This window comes from Cervus elaphus, chromosome 17, assembly GCF_910594005.1.
Source record: "Cervus elaphus chromosome 17, mCerEla1.1, whole genome shotgun sequence".
NCBI classification, from domain to species: domain Eukaryota; kingdom Metazoa; phylum Chordata; class Mammalia; order Artiodactyla; family Cervidae; genus Cervus; species Cervus elaphus.
Genome location: NC_057831.1, coordinates 23577488 through 23603247, shown reverse-complemented (window position 1 = coordinate 23603247; position 25760 = coordinate 23577488). Strand labels below are relative to the sequence as shown.

General features: G+C 39.6%; 1 protein-coding gene across 1 annotated transcript in view; it reads right to left on the bottom strand.

The window, feature by feature from the left end:
• Positions 1–25760, bottom strand: part of MANBA (mannosidase beta) — a 124325-nt gene that overhangs the window by 89379 nt on the left and 9186 nt on the right. The window contains exons 2-7 of the mRNA XM_043871280.1: positions 23620–23714; positions 20944–21049; positions 18781–18951; positions 14589–14712; positions 4029–4204; positions 2861–2971 (exon numbers count right to left, since the gene is read on the bottom strand). Of these exons, the coding sequence (XP_043727215.1) occupies positions 2861–2971; positions 4029–4204; positions 14589–14712; positions 18781–18951; positions 20944–21049; positions 23620–23714 (783 nt within the window). The remainder of the gene's footprint in view (positions 1–2860; positions 2972–4028; positions 4205–14588; positions 14713–18780; positions 18952–20943; positions 21050–23619; positions 23715–25760) is intronic.

The following is a 25760-nucleotide window of genomic DNA, read 5'->3' as shown; positions in this document are numbered from 1 at the left end:
TGAGATTTGGATTATAAAGAAGGCTGAACACCAAAGAACTGATGCTTTTGAACTGTGGTGTTGGAGAAGACTCTTGAGCGTCCCTTGGATTGCAAGGAGATCAAACCCAGTCAATCCTAAAGGAAATCAGTTCCGAATATTCATTGGAAGGACTGATGCTGAAGCTGAAACTCCAATACTTTGGCCACCCGATGCAAAGATCTGACTCATTAGAAAAGACCGCGATGCTGAGAAATATTGAAGGCAGGAGGAGAAGGGGATGACAGAGGATAAGAGGGTTGGATGGCATCACTGACTCAATGGACATGAGTTTGAGCAAGCTCTGGGAGATGGTCAAGGACAGAGAATCCTGGCATGCTGCAGTCCATGGGGTTGCAAAGAGTCAGACACGACTGAGCAACTGAGAAGCTCAGAGAGGCTTGAGGATAAAAAGCACATCGTGAGAAGGGGCACTGATGAAACTATATTTGACGGTCAGAACTTTAATCCCCTTCTGCCACTAGACTCTGAATGATAACAACCAGTTTTATATTCCCCAGACACAAGACTGGAGAATGTCCTCACTGGCAAGGCTAAACACACACACACACACACAAGATCTATAGCTATACACAAGTGGGCATCACACATGATAAAGCTGAATTTCCACCTGAATACTGAACACTGAGGCTCACACAGGTCTTCTCATCTGCATTTTTATGATTTAATCTTCAGAATGAATCCACATCAAGAATAACTGACACTCCAGGAAAGTCTCTAATATAAAAGAGCCTGAAACAAGTAAAGAAATAAAAGGAATGTGGAAAACAAAAATGCAGAGAACTTCAAAACTAAGAATTAAAATTCTCAGAGAAATAAGAAGATACTATAAACCATGAAATATAAATCTGATGCATTTTTTAAATGTCAAAACTTTTTAGAAATTTTTTAAGTGATAAAAAAAATAGCACAGGGAACTCTGCTCAATGTTATGTGGCAGCATGGATGGAAGGGGAGTTGGGGGGAGAGTGGATACATGTGTATGTATGGTTGAGTCCTTCTGCTGTCTACCTGAAATTATCACAACATTGTTAATCGGCTATACTCCAACATAAAATGAGAAGTTTTAAAAACTTAAGATAAAATCAAGTAAATTCTCCAGAACACAGAATAAGACAAGATGGGATAAAGAAGGGGATATTTAAGAATATTTCTCACTCCAGGAGGTCCATTCTGATTAATAGCTGTACCAGAAAAATAAAACAAAACCAAATTGAGTTTCAGGATCAGAAGAGCCCACAAGACAACCAGCACAACAAAAACAAAAATCCACTCATTTTCGAATTTTCAAATATTAGATGATCAAAGATAACAAAATCCTAAAAGCTTCCAGGAGTAAATACAAACAGATCTATATAAGAAAACAGAAATTAGAATGTAATTATACTTTATCTACAACACATTCTCAGGAATCTATTGAAGAAAGTGTTTTAACAAAAGTGGAGAGTCAGAAAAAAAAAAAGAGAAACATGGGTCCAAAGAATCAGGATTCTATGTTTAATCCAAGAGAAAGATGAAGGAAACACCTAGAACTCCTAGAAGACAGATGAAGGGAATTTCTAGAATGAGAATAAAAGGAAGTTGCAGTTAAATAGAAGGTCTAGACAGTAATCAAGCAAGATCAGGGAGATAAGAAAATGGCTTTAGGAGAGAGAGTTCCAAAATATAATAAAATTTAAAAATTAATAATAGTAGTAATAAACAACAAATAGATTACCAGTTGAGTGTGACTAAATTTAAAAGGTATATTCGAGAGTTTGTATATGATTTAAAAGAAGTAAAAAAAAAAAAAAAATGAAACAAGAGGCAATTATTAACTGTAGGGAAAACAGAAATTTGCACAAGAAAGAAGATGTAATTTTAGGACACCATGTGGTTCAAGTTTGAAGAGCATGTTCATAACATAATAGTATAAACACTGAAAATTGAGTTAACAAAAAATGGCCATATGACTACATTGGGAGGGAGAGGGAGACAAGATGGATATACTGGGGGCCAAGTGGGGGTAATCAGAGAGAACCACGTAGGTTCCTCATCCTATAGGTCTGAAGTCAATAGGTAACATACAAAACTGAAAAATTAGGAAATACTAGTAGAAGCAGGTTATTTGAGGAAATGAAAGTAATCAGCAGAATATACAAGTAAAAGTTATAAATTATCGATTCTGAGGAGTAGAAAACAGGAATAGAAAGGGTGGCATGGACAAGGGATTCTATTTTTCATATGAAACTTATAGTAATATTTGAGCTGTAAAATTATATATGGCTTCCCTGTGACTCAGCAATAAAGAACCCACCTGCCAATGCAGGAGACATGGGTTCAATCCCTGGGTCAGGAAGATCTCCTGGAAAAAGAAATGGCAACCCACTCCAGTATTCTTGCCTAGAGAATATCATGGATGGAGGAGCCTGGCGGGCTACAGTCCATGGGGTTGCAGGGTCGGACACAACTTACTGACTAAACAACAACAACAAAATTACATATATTATGTTGGTATAAAGCACAATTTCAAGTATAGTATATATATAAATAAGTATATATATAAGTATATATATATATATATATATATAAGTATATATATATATAAGTATATATATATAAGTATATATAAATAAAATAATGTGCAATGTCTGGCCCATTAAAAAGATAAATACACACATACTAGAAGCTTTTAAATGCATATAACTATTATTAGTAACTATCTCCAAGTGGTGGGGTTACAGAAGTTTTGTCATTTTCTTCTATTTCTATAGAGATCTGTATTGCTATTTTAACAAAAAGTAAACTTTTTTCCACAAAATATCTTAAAGTATTTGCTTACCTTAGCTGATTTTTCAAAACGTAAGCCTCCATCCAACTCAAAAAGGACTGTCATGTTGTAGCCAGTCTGGTTTCCATGTCCATGAGGCCACCAAGTTTCTACGATAACAGCCTTTTAAAAAATATTAAGTTCGTCTAAGTAATCTGTGGCATATTTTCAGCAAAATAATACAGTAATTCAGAGCATCACAGCAACTTCTCATAGTCAAGCACAGAGCTATATCACTTTCCCTCCCTGTTTCATGTTAAATTATACCAGTCCATAGATAACATTTAAAAAACTCGACATGCTGGGAGTTAAGCATAGATTAATATAGATCAAAAGGGAAGAGAAAGAACAAAAAGAACAAAATAACATGGGCATTCAGAAAAACAATTCTTCCCATTCCCACACTCAGTTCAGTTCAGTCGCTCAGTCGTGTCTGCCTCTTTGTGACCCCATGAACCACAGCACGCCAGGCCTCCCTGTCCATCACCGACTCCCGGAGTCCACCCAAACCCATGTCCATTGAGTCGGTGATGCCATCCAACCATCTCATCCTCATTCCAACACTCAGTTGACATTTATTCTATATTCTTAACATTTAGAATTGGACTTTGAGGTGAACTCTTCTTTCAAGCCCAGAACTAGAAAAGTGTTTTGAGTTCTTACTTTATCTGAACAGTTACTGAATGCTGATTTGCTCCATCCTTTTCAGCTCACAATTGTCAATTGGAAGAAAAAGGAAAGGAAAAAGAGAAAGTAAAATCCAGTCCACTTCTACTCATGAAAAATTATAAGTTGAGAATTAGAATTCTGTATTCAGAATAAGCACCAATATTCAAAATAGTTTACCAGTATCAAAAACAATCACAACATTCAAATATGATGCTTAGGATGCATTTTGGATTTAGGATACTGCAAATACTGCAGAAAAATTAAACTATAACACACCTGACTTCTTGAGAGGAGAGGATTCCAAATTAATCACATAACCTCCATTTTCTTAATCTTAAAATTGGAAGAAATCATTCCTTAGCACACACAAAAAATATATAACAGGTTAAAAGTAAAGGAGGAAATGGAAAAGGTACATTTTTCCTTAATATTCAGTTCCTTTTTTCTAAGCATTTCTTTTGAACAATACTGCTTTCCATCTTGTAGCCTCTCAGAAAGTGCCGACATTCACCTTGTCGATTTTCACAAAGAGCTTAACAGTCCTTTCCCCATGTTGAAGTTCAATGTTGTCTATCTGCTGTATGTTTAATTCAGGGATGGCTACAATCGCTTCACCAGAAACCAGCTTTGAACTGACAACATCAAAAGAAGACTCTATTTGAAGATGCCATGTCTTCATATAGTTATCTAAGGTGTAAAGAGAAAAAGAAAAAATATGTATATTATGTAGAATTCATTGAATAAAGACCAAAGCAGCTTCTAAATTGTAAGTGCTCCACAAATGCAATCATGATCAAGAGTTCAGTGAAAACTGTTTTAATGTTTAATCCTTCATTCTAAAGAAGAATAACCAAAGTTATATTTTTGTATATACTTCTACTCAAAACTGTTATAATTGTAAGTCACAAAAACTTTATAAACAGGGCATAAATAGAAAATTACAAGTGAAAAGATAGTATAAATCTTTCAAGATTGATAAACTCTTGCTTGTTCCTTTTTATAAAGTAAAAAATACTAAGGGTTTTTAAGCCATATAATAAGTTATAAACTTAGTTGTATTAGAATTAATCAGATGTGCAAAAAATAAAGATGTACTCTAAATGTAGATTATTAATCCAAGAAATAGAACCATGTACTTTGCTAAGTGATAGGACTTAAATAGTGACCAGGGTAAACAAACATGGCCCCTGCACCTATGAGCTAAGAGAATAATGGGATATGGATAAGTACAAAAGTGTAATACAAGAACAGGAGAACTAAAAGGCTATTCAGAAAAGTATTCATATTCCCTTTACCACATTTTAATCATTTTTAAATGGAAGCACATACTCCAATCTGATCCAAAGCTATTTATTTTCTAAGATATCCCTAAATCTTTGACACCTGCCTCACCTTTAGCTCCTAATCATATTGCCTCTGGCTTCCCTGTGTGCGTACTAAGTCACATCAGTCATGTCTGACTCTGTGCAACCCTATGGACTGTAGCCCACCAGGCTCCTCTGTCCATGGGATTCTCCAGACAAGAATACTGGAGTGGGTTGTCATGCCCTTCTCCAGGGGATCTTCCCAACCCAGGGATTGAGTCCACCTCTCTTACACCTCCTGCATTGGCAGGCAGGTTCTCTACCACTAGTGCCACCTGGGAAGCCCTTACTATCTCTTATTTCAAGAAATAACAATATTTACCAAGAACACACTATGACCTAGGCATTGCATTATGCCCCCAACATGTATTAACTTATTTAAGCATCACGCCATTGCTATAAGGTAAATTCCACTATTCTCATGTTATAAATGAGAAACCTGGTTCGGAGAAGTTAAGTAACTTGCCCAAGGTCACACAGCTAGTAAGTAGCATAACTTGGATGTGAACCAAGACAGTCTAAAACTAGAGACTGTACACTTAACCTTTAAATGCGGCCACTCTCACCCAAATAATCTCACCCAAACCGTATCTTAGTGGTGTTCAGGATTTTTACAGTGGGGAGAGGGTTTTATTATATAGGAGAACATGATGGCAAGCTATGCCAGACATCAAATATGTCCTCTGGCTGAGTCTTTGACCAAAACAGCACAGATTTGCAAAACTGTTGAAGTACACTGACAGATCACCTAGTCTACTTTCTGATGTGTTTGATTTCTCTAGACCACAGGCTGCCAAACTACGGTCTGTGGGCCAAACCTGGGCTACCTCCTGTTTCTACAGATAAAATTCCATTGGAACACAGCTGCTATGGGTTGAACCGTATCATTTCTCCCACCCAAACTCCATGTGTTGAAGCTCTAACCCCTAATGTGATTCTCTCCAGAGACAGGGTCTTTCAGGAGGTAATTACGTTAAACGAGTTCATGAGGGTAGGGAGTCCTATTCTGATAGGAAGGTAGCCTTACAAGAGGAGAAAGAGAGTAATTTCTCTCTCTCCCTCTCCCTTCCTCCTTCTCCTTCTCCGCCTCCCCCGTTTCATGTCTCCCACCCGCTTCCCTTTTTCTGTCTTTCTCTCCCACCGCCTCTCTCTCCGCCCCCCACTTCCGCCCCCCACGTCCTTCCCTCCATGAGTCTCTCCCTCCATGCCCGTCTCCCACTCTCTCCATCTCCCTCTCCTCCCCTGTCTCTCCCTCCATCTCCCCCCTTTTCTCCCCCGCACCCTGACCACCACATGAGGACCTAACTAGGAAGTGTACCATCTACAAGCCAGGGAGCAGTCTCTCACCACAAACCAAACTGGCCAGTACCTTCATCTTCGACTTTGCAGCTTCCAGAACCGTGAGAAATCAATTCCTGTGGCTGAAGCTGCCCAGTCTTCAGTACCTTGTTCCAGCAGCCCACACAGCACCCATGCTGACTGCTCACACGCTGCTCTCAGTTGCCTTCAGGCCACAAAGGCAGGGTTGAGTAACTGCAACAAAGGCCATCCGAACCTAAACGCTAAAATATTCACTACCTGACCCTTTACAGAAAAGCATATGCTGCTCTCTATCCTAAAATACATCCCCCCCAAATGCCATTCTAATCTCTCTTTAACATGTGTAATGACAAAAACTCCCACCTCCCTTCTTTCAGGCCTTGACTAGTAGTGAGGCACAGGCTGGAATCAAGATTGCCGGGAGAAATATCAATAACCTCAGATACGCAGAGGACACCACCCTTATGGCAGAGAGTGAAGAGGAACTAAAGGGTCTCTTGATGAAAGTGAAAGAGGAGAGTGAAAAAGCTGGCTTAAAACTCAGCATTCAAAAAACTAAGATCATGGCATCCAGTCCCATCACTTCATGGCAAATAGATGGGGAAACAATGGAAACAGGCAGAGACTTTACTTTTTTGGGCTCCAAAATCACTGCAGATGGTGACTGCAGCCATGAAATTACCACCTACACGTTTCAGTTCTGCCCTCTAGGCCCCTCCTACCAACCAATAACCACTAAGATCAAGCAGGCTCTTCAGCTGTTTCCTATCACTTCTTCAACAGAGAATCTGCTGCTTGTAACTGCCTCCAGCTGTAACAGTAACTCGCAAAGGTTACTGGCAGAACTGCTCAGTGTCTACTGCTTCTAACACAGAAAGTTATAAAATAAACCATCACACGTCTGGAGCTCATCCCATTATTCTCCTTGAGTGCCACGGAATGAAAAAACTAAGGCTGAGAAATGAAAAAGCCAACATGAAGAGTTACAAGCCTATCGTCATTACCAAACCCTACACCAACTCATTTTGCTCTCTCATCTTCCAAATGGAGTACAACCCTTCCCTCTAGAAGTCATGGAAACTTGCAGTAATTTAGGTTCACAAAGCACATTTAAACAATAATTTTCTGTCATTACCCGGTCTCTTCTTTTCACTGGCTGATTTTATAATGTATAATCTTACATCTAGTTAAGGAACGCTCCCTCTTATAAATCAAGACCCATTTCTAGAACACAGCTTCCTAGCATATTTCTTGTAACTAACAAATTATCCTTCCCTAAAGAATACCTATCACCCCCAGCTCTCCTGAAGCCAAATGCAAGAACATTTCAAAACTGGACAAAGTACTAGATGGCATAAAGAAGAAAGGTTAGTAAATAATTCAAAATCCCCTCCCAGGTCTCCTTCTCAGTTACATCAAGTTTTGCATCCTTCCTCACCCTGACTGATCAATCCCGGGCCCAAACAGGACAGGAACTCATCATCAGAACAGGGTGGAGAATAAAGCAACGTGCTCTCTCTCTACAACCAAGGCCTTCCCTGGCCTGCAGCCTCAGCAGTGTCCTAGCTGATCTTCTGTTCCCCGCAGAAGACACTAGAGTTTACAGTTTGCTCCATACAAACTCTACCAGGCAGGCGACCTGGGACACGGCAGAGAACACGGTTCTGGCCATGGAATCATTCTCAAATTCTTCGAAGGCTGATTCAGTGTGAGGTTTCTAAAGACAACGAACCAACCAAATCAGCATGAGTCCGACTTGAACTGGAATTTGCAGAAAGGGAAACCAGCCACACAGCCAGATTAAAGCGTGCTGCTGCTTCATGCACGCGACCTTCAGGACAACTGAACGTGTGCAGTTGTGGCCAATACACTAGCCTTTGACACTGTTTATGGGAACTCCCTGATGGTCCAGTGGTTAAGAATCCGACTTGCAACGCCGAGAATGTGGGTTCAATCCCTGGTTGGGGAAATAAAATCTCACATGCTACGGGGCAACTAAGCCTGTGAGCTGCAACTACTGAACCTCTGTGCTCCGGAGCCCACGCACCACAACTTGAGAGTCCACAACAAAGATCCCCCATGCCACAACTAAGACCGATGCACCCAAATAAATATAACTATATATATATATTTAAAAGTCTAAAATGTGCCAGCTCCTTTTACACTCCCATGTAGTGGTAAAAATGTGGTCACGAAAAAAATATTTAGATGTGGTCAGGAAAAAAAAAAGCTTTACTGGGTTGTCTAAGAGAAGAAAAAAGAAAACAAGTCATGGAAGGAGAAAAATAGGAAGATGGCTGAATTACCTTAATTCAAACACACAGAAGAGCCTAGTGAGGGACAGTCCGTGGGTCGCAAAGAGCCGGACGTGACTGAGCATCTGAGCACACACAGAAGCGCGTCTGTAACCACCAGAAAGACACTCTCAGAACTACACCGTAAGCCTTGCTTTAACTGACTGTAATTAAGCCTCAAGTATCAATATCTTCATTTAATCACGTATCTAGCTTCAGAAAACCTGAGTTCTTCCACACGTATGCCCTCACTAGGTTATAATGAGTGCTGTAATTTACAAACATGGGGAGAGAACCTGTGAAATGTTAGAGGCAGAGGAAACGTGGTGATCTATGAGTCACTTTGTAGACGGGGTATTCAAGGCCTTGACTGCAGAATTAGCCCAAAGTTCCTGAGCCAGTGGACAGGACAAGGGCCGAGGTTTCCTGACCCCAGTGCTCTCCATCTTGCATGCCTCTCCCACAGAGGTGCCTATCAAAGAGAAGCACCCTAGGATGCAAACACGGAATGAAGCTGAACAATGAGGAAGAACAAAAGCAAATGTGCTTTTTGCCCTTCAGAGTCCTAAGTCCTAATAGTAAATATGTGATATGTGAAAAAAAGCACTTCAAGCGTGTACAATAGAATGTTAGTCTCTTAATATGAGAGTCTTTGTAACAAAAAAAAAAAGAAAGAAAGAAAGAAAAAACACTGAAATATACAAACATAAACAATGTGTCTGACCCTCCACCAAGTGCATAATTACGTGGTGCCCAGATCCTCCATTTGTCAGAATACCATCTTTGTAATCTAAACTACATGACAAAGGCATGACACCAGTTATGTGGGCATTTCTGCCGAACAGTGGAAATATATTTCTTGAATAATTACTGTCTGTGAATCTTGACAGGCGCTATAAATTATACTCCAAACACAAAGAGCAAAAATGTTGGATCTACTCAAAGAAACAAAATATACCCCAAAGGTCAGGGTTAAGAATACAGGACGGCATCTGGGAGGGACATGGAAGAACCAGTAGGGACATGGAAGCACACTCAGGTTAGCATGGGATGGATCTGCAAACGTTGGTAGATTGCTTATGTAAATGAAAAAGATGCTTAATCCCACTGAGGGGGAAGCTCTTCAAAGATGGCTGCATTCATTAGCCCTGTTGAGCTCCTCCCAGCTCCTCTTTCTACCTGTGAGCTGCATCTTGCATCTTTCATAGGTGATGCAGAGCTGCAGTTCCCCTGAAGGAACAGCAATGACAACAAGCCTCAGAATGTTTACATTCAGACATAGGATATTTCCCCATCCTTCTGCCGGAATTACAGGACAGACTCCAGTAGCTGCTTTTCAAAGAGCTAACAGCTTGTATTACCCAAAAAGCAGGCTTACATAGTTACAATAGCTGTTTTCCCCTTCTTTTCCAAGCAGCAAGATCTCCTTGCCTACTCAGTAGGACAAAATCCTCCAAGATGAAATCAAGACAAAACACGCACAAAGCAAAATCTTCCCCCAGCCCAACACCAAACAAGGATAAACCGGTAAGTTCTAGAGAAGAAAAAAAATTGACTTACACAACAATAATCAGAGGAGGTTATTCAAACAACCTGCTGCTGCTGCTGCCAAGTCACTTCGGTCGTGTCCGACTCTGTGTGACCCCACAGACGGCAGCCCACCAGGCTCCCCCATCCCTGGGATTCTCCAAGCAAAAACACTGGAGTGGGTTGCCACTTCCTTCTCCAATGCATGAAAGTTAAAAGGGAAAGTGAAGTCGCTCAGGTCGTGTCTGACCCCATGGACTGCAGCCTACCAGGCTCCTCCGTCCATGGGATTTTCTAGGCAAGAGTACTGGAGTGGGTTGCCATTGCCTTCTCCATTCAAACAACCAACCTACCCATAAATATATTTTCAAGGCTGAATACTGTCATTTTATGGGTAATGAAAAGTGATTCAAAATGAACGCAAGAAAATGCATGCTTGCATTCGAAAATGTATGCGTTAAACAAGGCACTAAGCAAGACTGAAGGGTTTCTCAGGTTGCTCAGTGGTAAAGAATTCACCTGCCAATGCAGGAGATGTGGGTTTGATCCTTGGGTCAGGAAGATCCACTGGAAAAGGAAATGGCAACCCACACCAGTATTATTGCCTGAGAAGTCCCATGGACAGGGGAGCTTGGGAGGCTATAGCCCATGGGGTGGGAAAGAGTGGGACACAACTTATCCACTAAACAACAGAGCAAGATGGGCAAATCTTTGCTACATTGTAATATTATATGCTCTGTAGCAAGCTGTATGCAAAGGGCGGCAGTGACCTTCAATACAGGCCTCTGTCAGACAGGCTAGAGTCTAGCTAGGAGCTGGGCCCACTCCTCCAATGCAAAGGCTAGGTCTTCAAGAATGAAGAGATGCGGTGCGTTGGGCTGAGGCAACAGGTAAATATGGATAGGGTCAGGGAGACGGTGTCTCTGAGGAACAGAAGCGCGTGCCCAAGCACAGGTCAAAGACCCACAGCTCACCTCAGCTCAAGAGGAAGATTTACATGTGGAAAAAAACATCTCTGTACTATTTTTTCTAACTGTGGTAACAAAAGATTAAGCAATGAAGTGTTTCATGAGAACATTATATATTTGGACTTAAAATGTCTACGTAACCTTACGGAAAGTTCATAAAAGTAAACAACCATCCCTCCCTAAAAAATTTTAGGACCTAATATGAACAATTTACATCAGGTTACAAATATGAAATGATCAATATATGAATGTATGTCTCTGTCTCTCTCACACACACATATATGCATTCAAATAAATATTTTCTAATAAAGTTTTAAAGAAAATCATATCAATACATCAGTATCTCTTAAAACCCAGATAAATTAGAGCCTAAGAGACAATGAGAGCAACTCTTGCTTCCCTTTGACCTCAGTGTTTTTTTCAAATACAAACTTGTTTTTATTATCTTAAACATTAAGAATACTTGAAAATCATTTAGGAAGCCAAGGGAAATCAAACAAATGACCAAAGGATACTGAAAAGTGCACTATGATAAAAAATTAAGAATGTAGAAAGAGACAAATATATATATGTGTGTGTGTGTATATATATATATACATAAAGAAAATTAATTAACAAAAATTTCAAGTTAATTTTTAAAAGTCTAATAGCTTTTTTCTGTCATACTTTATACAATTAAATTGGAGAACTATGATTAGTCATTTGATCTTTAGGGGTAAGCACACTAATTTTAAATAAAGAAATAAATCGAATATTTGGAAAAGCAAAAAGTTATTTTCATCTAACCACAACAGGCAGAAAGCAGAAAGTGCCACAAAGTCAAAGTAGTTTAGCCTTTCATAATAAACTGACTGAAATTACTAGATATTAGATTAGTTTATTTGCTTTCCTCCCTTATTATAGAGACAATATAAGCTCAATATATAAATTTATAAGAATTAAATACAAACTATCTGTAGTATTATTATACAGTGATTGGCCATTGCTTACATTAGATTTGATTAGCCTCATTTCACACTTTAATTTTAAAAATGAATACAGTATTTGATTTTAAATAAAAATGATGTGTATCTACTTTAGATTCTGAATTACTCCTGTTTAAAAATGTTTGGTAACTCACAATCCTGCTTCAAAGTGTATACAAAATAAACGCAAAAAGTATCCAAAATATATTAGTTTATTCTCTATTATTTGTCAACTTTTAAATTTATATTGATTTCAGTGATGATTGCTATTTTCCAAATACAAACTGAAAAAAAAATTCTGAAAAAACTCCTAAAGGAAGTTTCTCTCCTAATGCTTTGTAAGTTTATGCTTCAATTTTCTCTTTTACATCAAGCAACCAAATTGAAATCTATTAAATTTATCAAAAATATAAGAATTACTGCTTAATATGCATAGGACACATCTTCTGAACAGGAAACATATTTTTCTCTTTGTTAAGTACAAAATATATTGTAGTCATAAGACAACAAAAATGTACTTGATGTGGATAATAACAGTGAGTCTAAATAAAATTTTAAGCATCACTTAAATTGATTTAATTCAAATAAAATTCACCCTAGTCACTAATGGCTAATAAACTGAACCTTAATGACTCACAATCAGAAAGAAATATTTAGGTTCATATTCAAGCTTTTAAATTAAACTAGAGCAGTGCTATTCAAATTTTTTCAGATATCAGAATACTGGAACTCAGAGCACTTTTTCTAACCACCCAAAAGCTGATTAAACTTTAAAACTATTGAATAAATAACTTTTGGGAAAATCAGGCCCCCTCTTACAGAAGGTTTTATTATATATACCTGAGAAAAGTTATGGATGGAGGTCGGGGAGAGTGAACCATTATGTATTTGATTTTACAGCAAGGCTCAGTTTGGGTTGCTGAAGTCTCTGAAGAACAGTTTGAGAAACACTAAACTAGAAAGCTCTAAATAGCCACATTTATATGTGCAATTTACATCAGGGCCTCTAATGCTTTTTTAACATTTAAAAATGGCAGCAGCACCTAATAGCCTCCTCAATTATCAACCATCTCTAATGTGCTTTCATCTTCCGCCTTCAGAAAACACAGATTTGGCTCCATGTAGAGCAATCTACGGAGAAGGCAATGGCACCCCACTGCAGTGTTCTTGCCTGGAAAATCCCATGGACGGAGGAGCCTGGTAGGCTGCAATCCATGGGGTCATGAAGAGTCGGACATGGCTGAGTGACTTCACTTTCACTTTTCACTTTTATGCATTGGAGAAGGAAATGGCAACCCACTCCAGTGTTCTTGCCTGGAGAATCCCAGGGATGGGGTCGCACAGAGTCGGACATGACTGGAGTGACTTAGCAGCAGTAGCAGCAGAGCAATCTAGGGTCAACAGGCCCTAAAGACACCAGAAATCTCCTACAGACGCATCACAACCTTGCATATAAACAACGTCTAGCTAGGCCTGCAGTGAACTGGACTGGGCATCGTGAGCTATCGTTTAAAATCCCATTTGCCTCCACCTTCACCCTGACTTCTCTAACTTCTCAAAATCTTCTGATCTCTGATTTTCCAAACTACCGGGGTTGCCATCCTGAAGACTGCAACACAATCTAATTTGGTTTATCTCTCCCCTCCACACCACAGCCAACTTGCAGTGTCAGTAAACACATTATATTTCTTTTCTAAGCCAGACACAGTGCTGAGCAAAGAGCTCAACAAATATTTGACCAGTACTCAACCAATTTGTTGACATCTGTGAGATTTCTGAGGTTTTTTTCAATGCTCCTTTCAAAAGAAAAGGCAGTATTCTTTACCTTACCAGAGTTTCTTTAATGTCTTGTTTGCCTTCCAGTTTACTTTCAACTCTTAACAAGGCTGGTATGTCATGGCCTTCAGAAGAGAAAATGTGCAGTGACAGAAAGTCAGCCCAGTGATTTAAGCAAACCAAGAACTCAGCACCATGGAGTTCCGAAAGTGACTACAGGGGCAGCAAAAAGGAGTGCAAGCCAGCAGACCCACTCTTTTAAGAGAGAATACATAGCTAGGGAAAACAGAGTTCCTTCCTTCCTTCTTTCCTTCCCTCCTCACCTCCCTCTCTCCTCCTTTCTTTCTTTCTTTCTCTAATTTTTTTTTATTTTTCAGGACATATTAAAAGGTAGCTACCCACCTACTTACCTGCCTTATATATTGGGTTGGCCAAAAAGTTTGTTTCGGTTTTTCCATGGAAAATAAATTTTCATGACAGATCAGTTTGTACATATTTTTCACTTTTCTAAACTTAATGTGCCATAAAAATTTTAAAGTCAGTCTCTGAAAAGTACACTCATCCCTCATTAACCACAACAGACTGGTTCCAGGACCCGCTGGAGGTACCAAAATCCACTGATGCTCAAAGTCAGCCTTCCTGTATCTGCAGTTCTGAATCATGGATTCAACAGACCTTAGATCATGCAGGACTGTAGTATTCATTAAAACAAATTCACATGAGTGGACCTGCCCAGTTCAAACCCATATTGTTCAAAGGTCAACTGTGTATTTGTATATTCAAATTATAAAGCCAATGTTTATAACACAGAGGAGGCTCAGAAAAGAAAAACAAAAAAATCACAGCTCTTAGCTTACCATAGATGGGGGTAAATGTGAAGTAGTTCAGATGACAAATATTATAGGCTTCAATTCTAACATCTTTCCAGATGCCCTGGGTAGGAAAAGAAGGTCCCCAGTCCCAACCAAAGGAACACTGCATCTGTAATTTCAAGGGGAGAAAAGAAGATAGACTCTAATTACCATGAGACTTAAACATTACAAAAAACCTTTTCTTTTAAAATAGTACATATGTGTATATTGGTTTGCCAGGGCTGCCATAACAAAATACCCCAAACTGGGTGACTTAAACAACAGAAATTAAGTTTTGCACAGTTCTAGAGGCTAGGAAGTACAAGATCAAGGTGCTGGCAGGTTTGGTTTCCTGGGCTGACAGATGGCCGCCTTCTCACAGTGCCCTTAACAGCCTCTTCTGTGCACACACACATATACCCTTGCTGTTGTCCAAATTTCCTCTTCCGATAAGGACATCAATGATACTGGCTTAGGACCAATCCTAATGGTCTCATTTAACTTAACCACCTCCTTAAAGTTCTCACCCCCAAACAGGGAGACATTTTGATCTCATTGAGGGTCAGGACTTCAATATATAAATTTGGGGGTGGGGTGTACACAGAATTCAGTCCATGATAGTGTGTGTGTGTTCCATTTACAGCATCTAAAATAGCCCACAATGCACCACTCCTGGAATTCACACCCTAGTGTAACCCCCTTCCCTTGAGTATGACATGACCTAATGAATCACTTCTAACCAACAGAATACAGCAGCGATGACAGCATGTCCAAAATTAGGTTACAGAAGACTGTACCTTCTGTCTTAGGTGCTCACTCAGCTCTCTGCTGGCCAAGAGGGAAGTTGGCTGCCATGCTGCGAGGCAATTCTGGAAGAGGGCCGCATGAGTGAGCCTGGAGGCCCATCTCAGGCCAGCAATAAGCACATGATGGAGCTTAGGCCGGCCTCACCCAGGCTTACAGTGACTGCAGCCCTGGTCCAGAGTTTCTCAGTAACCTCGAGTGGCCTTGAGCCAGAAGTACCCAGCTAAGACACACCTGCATTCTTGGCTGACAGAAACTGTGATAACAAACGTTGTTTTAAGCTGGTAAGTTTTGGAATAATTGTTACACAGCAATAGATAACTTAATACAATAACTAATCTATCAACCTAGGCAACATAGTTAAATTTGGTAGAAAAGTTCCAAGACTATAAAATCTAATTATGTACATTTATCCTTCAAAAGCATATTACGCTGAAGCAACACAATAGATACTCTTTAAATTTCTTCAAAATATCTCTGAACCTACTACTATAGTTAAAGGTAATAACTATAAAAAATGAGGAAACATACTGAAAGATAAAAATACGTTTAAACAGGATTAAGAGACTGGCTAGACTTGCAAACCCCTATTTCCTCCAGGATGAATTCAGAAGTCCTAGGTTCTGAACTTACATCCCAGAAATAATAAGTTCAGAATTTACACATCTATTGCAATTACCCTTCAATTAAAAATAAATAAATTTTTGAAAGTAGAAAAAAACAAAATAGCAAGAAAAGAAAAAAAAAAAAGCTCTCAACATTCAAAAACTAAAATCATGGCATCCAGTCTCATCACTTCATTAAAAAAAGAAAAGAAAAAAAAAAAAAAAAGACTTTAGGCACTGACAGAGGTAACCAGAGCAGAATTTTTCTAACTTCCACTTCGTAAAAGAAAAAAAAAAATTTCCAAAACACAGTCAATTAAAACGTGTGAGGCTGAGTTAAGCTTTTAAAAGAGAACAAACACCAGAGGAAGTAATGAGATCTTCCTGAAGGGAAAACTTGCAGAATAGAGCCTACTGTTCTCTGTTCCACACTGTTCTCATTTAAGCATTTGATATTATTTCCTAAGTTCTGTACTTATCTGTAACAGAGATAATTCAGTTTCCATCACAGAGAAAAACAAACTACTAAAACCACTTCACAGCATCCGCATCCATATAAAATCAGGACTTAAGGATCTCATGTTCAGAATGAAGACCATCTTGGGGATAGTTATTGCAGGGTTTTTAAGTTCAGATATGTAATTATTTTATTAGGAATAGAGAGAAGGAGGAGGGCAAAAATATTCAACATCTTATAAGGCAAGATTATTTTCCCCAGAAAGGCTTACAAATCACTCTAATTCATATAATCTCTCCAAATAAAAGTTTTCACTTATTCAAAAATATTTGTGCAGTGCTCTCTATGTTTCGGCCTGGGAGTATATTAACATACCAAACAGAAACAGTCCTTTAGCACTCACAGTATATAGCAAGAAACTCAGGCATTGAACAAATACTCACAAAGGAAAATACAGGAAACAATTTGAACAAGCAGTCATAAAGGAAATAGCCAGGGAACATATAATGGTGTCAAGACAAGTCCCCCTGAATAATGGTGACTTTTAAATGGAGACTTGAAACATGAGTACCACTTGTCCAGTGTGTTTAGGGGAGAGGGAGTGAAGGCATCCTTTCAGAAGGAACAGCATGTATGAAGTCCTTAAGATGCTAGAGAACAAGGTGCGTTTCAGGAAATGAAAACAGTGGAAAGAGATGAGCAGAAGACTAGAACAGTGGGCACATGGGCCAAACTCAGAGCTAAGAACTTTGGACTTTAGCCTAAAAGCAATGAGAAACTGTTGAAGAGTTTAAAGGGGGGTGGGGGGGGGGGTGCCGTGATGATTTTTATCTGAAAGGAACACTCTGGCTGTTCCTTGGGCAAATTAATTGGAGTGAGGCAAACAAGGTCATTGGGTACCAGCTGTGCAACCAGAGCAAGACCTAATGCAAGAAATGGTAACAGATGGAACCCAAGTGTGGGAGTAGAAATGAAGCATAAGCAGATTCAGGAGCTACTAAAATGGTAACATCCACATCATCAAAAGGACTTCTGGATCTCTTTTAAAAAAGAGACAGGGAGGTATCAAAAATAACTGAGGTTTCTGGCTTGAGCAACTGCTGCAAATGGTACACCATTCAGTGAGACAGGGAGCCCTGGGAGCAGGGTTTAGATCCCAAGTGCAGTGTTGGACACAATGAGCTTTTATGATGAAATATTAGTCAGCCTTAAAAAAGGAAGGAAATTCTGGCATGTGCTACAACATAGATGAACCTTGAACACATTATATTAATATCTGAGTATGATATGACCCAATGAATCACTTTTAACTCACAGAACAGAGCAGCGATAAGAGCATGTCCAAAATTAGGTTATACAAGATTGTTTAAGTGAACTAAGTCAGTCACAAACAGACAAATATTGTATGATTCTACTGGTATGAGGTATCTAGAGGATTAAAACTCCTAGAATCTGAAAGATGGTGGTTGCCAGGGGCTAAGAGTTGGAGCAAAGTGGGGAGTTGTTTTTTTAATGAGTACAGAGTTTGTTTTGCAAGATGAAACAGTTCTGGAGACTGATTTCACACAATGTGATATATTCAATATTACTGAATGTACAGTTAAAAGAATTAAGATGGTAAATTTTGTGTTATGTGTATTTTATCACAATTAAACTTTTTTTTAAATAAAAATACAATTAAAAACTAAGTGTGACATAATATACTAATTCATCCCTGCATTAGTCATCAAGACTGAGAACAGACCCAAAGAGAATTAATCCCCTGTGGCTTTCTTCTCTTTTGTTAGATGTTATGAGAACCTGGCAGTAAAATATCGCACATCAGCAAATGCATTAACAGTTGCAGAAGGCTAGTAACAAGTATTGCTCATAAATATGAACCGTACAGTCTGATGTAAAGCTTGATAAACTTAAGTGCTTTTAAAAAAAATTGTAAAGAGGGAATGCCCTGGCAGTCCAGTAGTTAGGATTCTGGTCTTCCACTGCAGGGGGCATGGGTTTGATCCCTGGTCAGGACACAAAGATCTTGCAAGCCTCGTGGCATAGCCAAAATAAAAATTGTAAAGGTGCATTATCAGTCACCTATTTTTCTTCTTTTTCCAATGTTATCTAAGTTCTTAGGTACTCCTCAAGAAGGGAAACTAGAAAGAAAAGTTCTCCTCAAAAATTCATATAATTTTTGGTTCTTACTTCTAATTTTTACTATAAACCCCACAAAGGGGCAGGAGAGAGATGCCCACCTTCTGAAATACAATTGCAGTCTTCAAACAAGCGTTTCATGTACCATCATCCCATCCTTAAGGCTAACGCCCCTCCACTGTGAGACCCTTACCTTGCGAATAAAGTTGACATGGCATTCGCCATCCTGCACAGGTGGAGGGCAGCTGGGGGGCACCCAGTAGGCAGTGTGAAGCTTACTCCTCTGGGCCGCATATATCACTGGTGACTGGAAACGCACCTCAATGATGTTCATTGCTTTGACCACATGCGTAATATCAAAGCTCTAAATTAAACAGAAAGAACAAATATGAAAGCATCCTCATGTATAAAATTTAAGACATAGGCAAAATGTATGAAAGATGCATAAAATAACTGAAATCTTTAGGTCTAGCCTTTTGCTGAAGAAAGAACTTCTCCAAGATAGTAGAACTTCAGTTCAATTCAGTTGCTCAGTTGTGTCTGACTCTTTGTGACCCCATGGACTGCAGCACACCAGGCTTCCCTGTCTATCTCTGACTCCCGGAGCTTACCCAAACTCATGTCCGTCAAGTCGGTGATGTCATCCAACCATCTCATCCTCTGTCATCCCCTTCTCCTCCCGCCTTCAATCTTTCCCAGCACCAGAGTCTTTTCAAATGAGTCAGTTCTTTGCATCAGGTGGCCAAAGTATTGGAGTTTCAGCTTCAGCATCAGTCCTTCCAATGAACACCCAGGACTGATCTGCTTTAGGATGGACTGGTTGGATCTCCTTGCAGTCCAAGGGACTCTCAAGAGTCTTCTCCAACACCACAGTTCAAAAGTATCAATTCTTCTGTGCTCAGCTTTTTTTATAGTCCAACTCTCATATCCATACATGACCACTGGAAAAACCATAGCCTTGACTAGATGGACTTTTGTTGGCAAAGTAATGTCTCTGCTTTTTAATAATGCCGTCTACATTGGTCATAGCTTTTCTTCCAAGGAGTAAGCGTCTTTTGATTTCATGGATACAGTCAGCATCTGCAGTGATTTTCGAGCCCAGGAAAATAAAATCAGCCACTGTTTCCACTGTTTCCCCATCTATTTGCCATGAAGTGATGGGACCGGATGCCATGATCTTAGTTTCCTGAATGTTGAGTTTTAAGACAACTTTTTCACTCTCCTGTTTCTCTTTCATCTAGAGGCTCTTTAGTTCCTCTCTACTTTCTGCCATGAGGGTGGTGTCATCTGCATACCTGAGGTTATTGATATTTCTCCCGGCAATCTTGATTCCACCTTGTGCTTCATCCAGCCTGGCATGTCGCATGATGTCCTCTGCATATAAGGTAAATCAGCAGGGTGACAATATACAGCCTTGACATACTCCTTTCCCAATTTGGAACCAGTCTGTTGTTCCATGTCCAGTTCTAACTGTTGCTTCTTGACCTGCATACAGATTTTTCAGGAGGCAGATAAGGTGGTCTGATATTCCCATCTCTTGAAGAATTTTCCACACTTTGTTGTGATCCACACAGTCAAAGGCTTTGGTATAGTCAATAAAGCAGAAGTAGATGTTTTTCTGGAACTCTCTTGCTTTTTCTATGATCCAGCGGATGTCGGCAATTTAATCGCTGGTTCCTCTGCCTTTTCTAAATTCAGCTTGTATAACTTAGTTGCCAACTTTTAGTTATAACTGATCACATTCTCCTACCCAAACATAGATTTCTAGGTTTTCTTCTGCTATTTTTACTGAGAGATGAGGGTCATAGGCCAACAGAGCAAACAGAGGCTATGTTCAGTCCTGGAAAGTCTGCTCTTGCTATTTACATATGGCTTTGCATTGCCAAGTATTTCCTAGATACCTCATAATAACCTGACCCTCTGGTATGTAGAGCATGTATTTCTAAGTCATAAGTTATTTTTGTTTTGAAAAGTCTACCCTTCACAAGGAAGGGAGATCAGGATACAATCTCTTAAGGTAACACTTCCAGAAAGGAAGGAACACTTCCTTTTAAAAATGGCTTGTCAGTTGTCATTTCCCTTGAAACTCTGGATTCCAAATAACAGAGAAGGGAACAGCATTTTCAAACATTTCCTATGTGCCAAAAACTAAACCAATCATTTCATACAATTAACTCATTAAATCCTCACAATAATTCTATAGGGCTTGAGTGTCTTCATCATTCAACAAACATGGCAACTGAGAGATAAAGTAACTTACCCATTGCATCAAAGGACTTGTTCTTGCTGCTCATGATAATAACGAACACAAATACAAACAGTGGTTCTTTTTAACCTGATGTCATTATGTACTTACGTATCTTCTGAACATGTTGTCTGTTTTGCCAATAGGAACGCTGTTGAGCAGGACTACTGCAACTGTATCGATACCCTCAAATACCAGATTTACTTTACTCCATTTGCTAAAAAAAGAGAAGATTTTTAAAACAAGATGAATAAAAAATAAATAACTAAAACAAGATGAATAAAACATTAACTTAGATAACTAGTCTTATTTTTATTAAGAATAAAAGGAATAAATATTTCAGAGAAAATATACATTCTTGGAAGGCAATTTTCAATAAAATTTTCAGAAATACTGCTTTAATACATTTTTATGTTGCATGATCCAGTTTAACTTTCTTGATAATATTTCAATCATTATCAAATCATGAGCATAACTTCTAATTTCCATGCATTGACTTTTTCCCTAGAACTTCACAAAGTTCTCATATGAATCAAGTTCGATATTGATAACAGACACAAAACATTTTCACAAACTGTTACATTTACTGATGCTAAGAGAACATATTAACCAACTAGCAAGTATCTATGAGTAAATATTATGTGCCCAGTACTCTGCTAAGCCTTACAGAGAACTAAAACAGTCTCTGAATTTAAGGAATCTGAAATCTGTTTGGCATTCAAGCCTAAAACACAGGAAACAAAGAGAAAGCTTCCAATCTCTTCTACTTTGGGATATAGTCTTGATGAATAGACTACAAGTGATATCAGAGTTTATGTTATAAAGAAAGACTTCAAGAAGGAAACAAGAGTTTAAAGAATAAATAAAATGTGGCATATCCATACAATAAAATAGTATTCAGCAATAAAAAGAAATGAAGTACTGGTGGCCATGACAACACAGACGAACTTGAAAACATCATTATGCGAAGTGAAAGAAGCCAGTCATAAAGGAGGTATATATTGTACAATTCCATTTCTTTGAGACTTCCAGAAGAGAAAAATGCATAGCGATAAAAAATAAATTAGCAGTTGCCTAGGGCTGGGAGAAGAATAGGAGGATGGTGTTGCAGGAAGTGGTACAGGATTTCCAACAGTAAGCAGCATTTTCACAGACAAGCAGAGAAGGTTATACTTGATCTGCCAATCAAAAGGAAGACACTCTCATTCTTAAGCAAGAATGTCATGGTAAAATAAACATTTGGGGGCTTTCCTGGAGGTCGAGTGGTTAAGAATTCGCCTAACTGGTTCAATCCCTGGTCCAGGAAGATTCCACATGCCTCGGGGCAACTAAGCCCACGTACCACAACTGCTGAAGCCCAGGGCCTGTGATCTGCAACAAGAGAAGCCCGCGCATCACAACTAGACAGTACGAAAGCCTGAGCACAGCAATAGAGACCCAGAGCAGCCGGAAAATAAAATAAAGAAGAATTTGGAAGAGATGAATCTAATGTTTCTACATACAGAAGACTAGAGAATAAAAAGATAAAGCAAGAAATCTTAGTAGGTAGCACAGGCCTAATGCCAGGTACGAAGGCCTAGGCAAAGGTATAAAGGCCAGGTATGAAGGCCTAGGCAAAGGTGAAAACTTAGAAATGAGGAGGCAGGGGCTGAATCAAGAGAAATGATAGGCAAAAATTAACAGAACTCAGAAACAGGCCAAATACAGGAAGATGAAGAAAAGATATGATAAGCCAAAAATTCCTTGGGCATGGGAGATTGGAAAGATGATATTATCTCAAGAAAAACAACGAGGTGGTTGGAATCTAATGCAAGCTTGAAGTCGGACAGTCGATTGATTAACTAAATGTTGAGTTCAAGATGAAAGAGGACCCCCTATTGGAGATATTTTAAGTATTAGCTGGAAATAAGAGTCTGGAACACTGTAACTCCATGATATTGAGCACTATTTTCTGGCTTTATTTCTCTTTTAAGAAGCTAGTGATTAATTACTGCCCCCCTCCCCCAGAAAGGTCATATTAAAAGGACAGAGGGTTTTTTTTTAATTTAGCAATAATGGTGGTAGATATTAATATAATTAGGTTGAAGCTTCCAAGGTGGCCCAGTGGTAAAGAATCTGCCTGCCAATGCAGGAGACACAGGTTCATTCCTTAGGTCGGGAAGATCCCCTGGAGTAGGAAATAGCAACTCATTCCAGTATTCTTGCCTGGAAAATTCCATGGACAGAGGAGACTGGCAGGATACAGTCCATGGGGTTGCAAAGAGTTGGACAGGACTGAGCAACTCAGCACACACACACATAATTGGGTTACATTCTGCTACATCGGACATTACTAAAAACTATACCATCCCTTTCCTCGTGTCCTCATGATATAATACAAGGCCAACACCATAGTTTCTGTGGCTGGTTAACACTGTATCAAACAAATGATGCATCTCTAAGCCTATTTGACAACATTGTAAATATATACACTTTATGGATTACTGGGAGAGCAGAGAAAAGAAAAGGCAGATAAAAGAACTAATCTAGGTGATGCCATTATAACCACTGGAAAAAAATGACTGAATAAGAGATAATTCTGTGACTGATGATCAGCAGCACAATCCTCATATACAAATCAAAATATAAATCATATTTTCACTTTTATAGTTCAGGCTTTAGTATGACAATGTAACCTAAACAAACAAAAGGTTACTGCAAACAGAAAAAGAAGAAAAGTTCAAATAATAATAATAATAAATGAATAAACAGACATAGATATAAATATAGATATACACACATATGTACCTCATATCAAAGTGGAGTTTAAATTTCTTGATATAGGTCCAGTTATCCAAGGTGATCCATCTGTAGTCAAGGTTATTAAATCTGTAGTAAGGATCCTGTTGATAAAAAATACAGCAGGTGATTAAATATGCAAACATAATTCATGAAATAAACATGAAATAAACTAGTAATGATAGTTATTTATTACCTAAAAATCAATGAACGATTGGCCTAGGAATGCAAGCATTTCATATGCTAGCCCATCCCATCCTCAAGGCTAAAGCTCCGTCTATTTAAGAGACCATTACCTTTCAAACAAAGTTGCCATGGCATTAATATCCTAAAAATACTAAAAATATTTTTAAATGTAAAAGTCTAACAAAGTACCCAAAATGAAAGCATGCTGAGATATAACTATTACAGTTTCAGGAGGGCTTCCCTGTTGGCTCAGATGGCAAAGAATCTTCCTGCAGCGCCAGAGACCTGAATTCAATCCCTGGGTCAGGAAGACCCCCTGGAGTAGACCAAGGCAACATACTCCAGTATTCTTACCTGGAGAATCCCATGGACAGAGGAGCCTGGTGGGCTACAGTCCGTGGGGTTGCAAAGAGTCAGACATGACTAAGCAACCAGCACACACAAAGTTTGATTATCAAAGAAATATGTGGAGATGTGGAAATGAAGACTGGGTTCTCCACATATGTGGAGATGAAGATTGCGTTCCCCTGTTAAAACCAAACACAGAACCTGCAAGGTCACAGCGGAGAATGAACGGCAGCACTTTCAATGGTGAGACGCCATCAGGCACTCTCTGCCCTCTGGTTCTCACTTTGCATCTTGCTGCCACTGTCCCAGCTGGCTTCCCCAGGGGAATGCTTCTTCTCTGTTGCCCAAAGATCAGCCAAACTCCCCACTCCTTGGATTTACTCTGCATTTACAGAGCTATTTTTCACTCAGCTTTACTGTGTGTGTGTGCATGCTAAGTCGCTTCAGTCCTGTCCAACTCTTTGTAACCCTACAGACTGTAGCCCACCAGGCTCCTCTGTCCATGGGATTCTCCAGGCAAGAACACTGGAGTGGGCTGCCATGCCCTCCTCCAGGGGATCTTCCCGACCCAGGGATCAAACCCGTGTCTCTTACCTCTTCCGTCTCCTGCATTGGCAGGTGGGTTCTTCACCACTAGCCCCACCTGGGGAGCCCTCAGCTTTACTTATGCTACGTGGTGCTCAGCTGGTCAGTAGTATCTGACTCTTTGTGACCCCATGGACTGTAGCCTATCAGGCTCCTTTGTCCATGGGGATTCCCCAGGCAAGAATACTGAAGCAGGCTGCCATGCCCTCCTCCAGGGGATCATCCCAATGCAGGGGTTGAACCCAGGTCTTCCGCATTGCAGGTGGATTCTTTACCAGCTGAGCCAGCAGGGAAGCCCAAGAATATTGGAGTGGGTTGCCTATCCCTTCTCCAGGGGAACTTCCCAACCCAGGACTCAAATTGGAGTCTCCTGCATTGCAGATGGATTCTTTCCCATCTGAGCCATCAGGGAAACCCTTAGTGGACTAAGTGAGCACAGAAAGTATCTCTCCAGAGAACGTGCAGGCAGCATAGACACTGTCAAACTTACAGACCTCATGTTTCCTGTACTAGCCTAGACCAGGTCTGCAAACTAAAACCCACAGGCCTAATGCAGCTCACTATCTGTTTTTGGGTGGCCAGTGAACTAAGAACGGACATGCAACAGTCAAGTTTTACAGGAGCACAGACAGGTCCATTCCTTTGTAAATTACACACAGCAGTTTTCACACTATAATATCAGAGCTGAGTAGACATGACATAGACCTAATGACCCATGACCCCTAAAACAGCATTAATAACATCTGGCCCTTCATCAGCCTCTGCCTTCGATGACTGGCCTGCTGGGTGTTCACAGATGCTATTCTCTCTGAGGGTCCAGCCCCAATTCCTCCTGTCCATAATACTTAAGTCTTTCTTCCCCTTCTCATTTTCTACCCTTTAGCTTCCTGATGAGGGCTCCCAGGCAGGAGGCAGGATGGTACAAGAAGCTTGTCAGTTCATCTGTCTGTGAACACCACCACAGCTACACGGAGGGACATCATGTAGGCTCAGAGGGCTTCTCGCCTCTGACTGGGCCAGGGCCAAGGGCG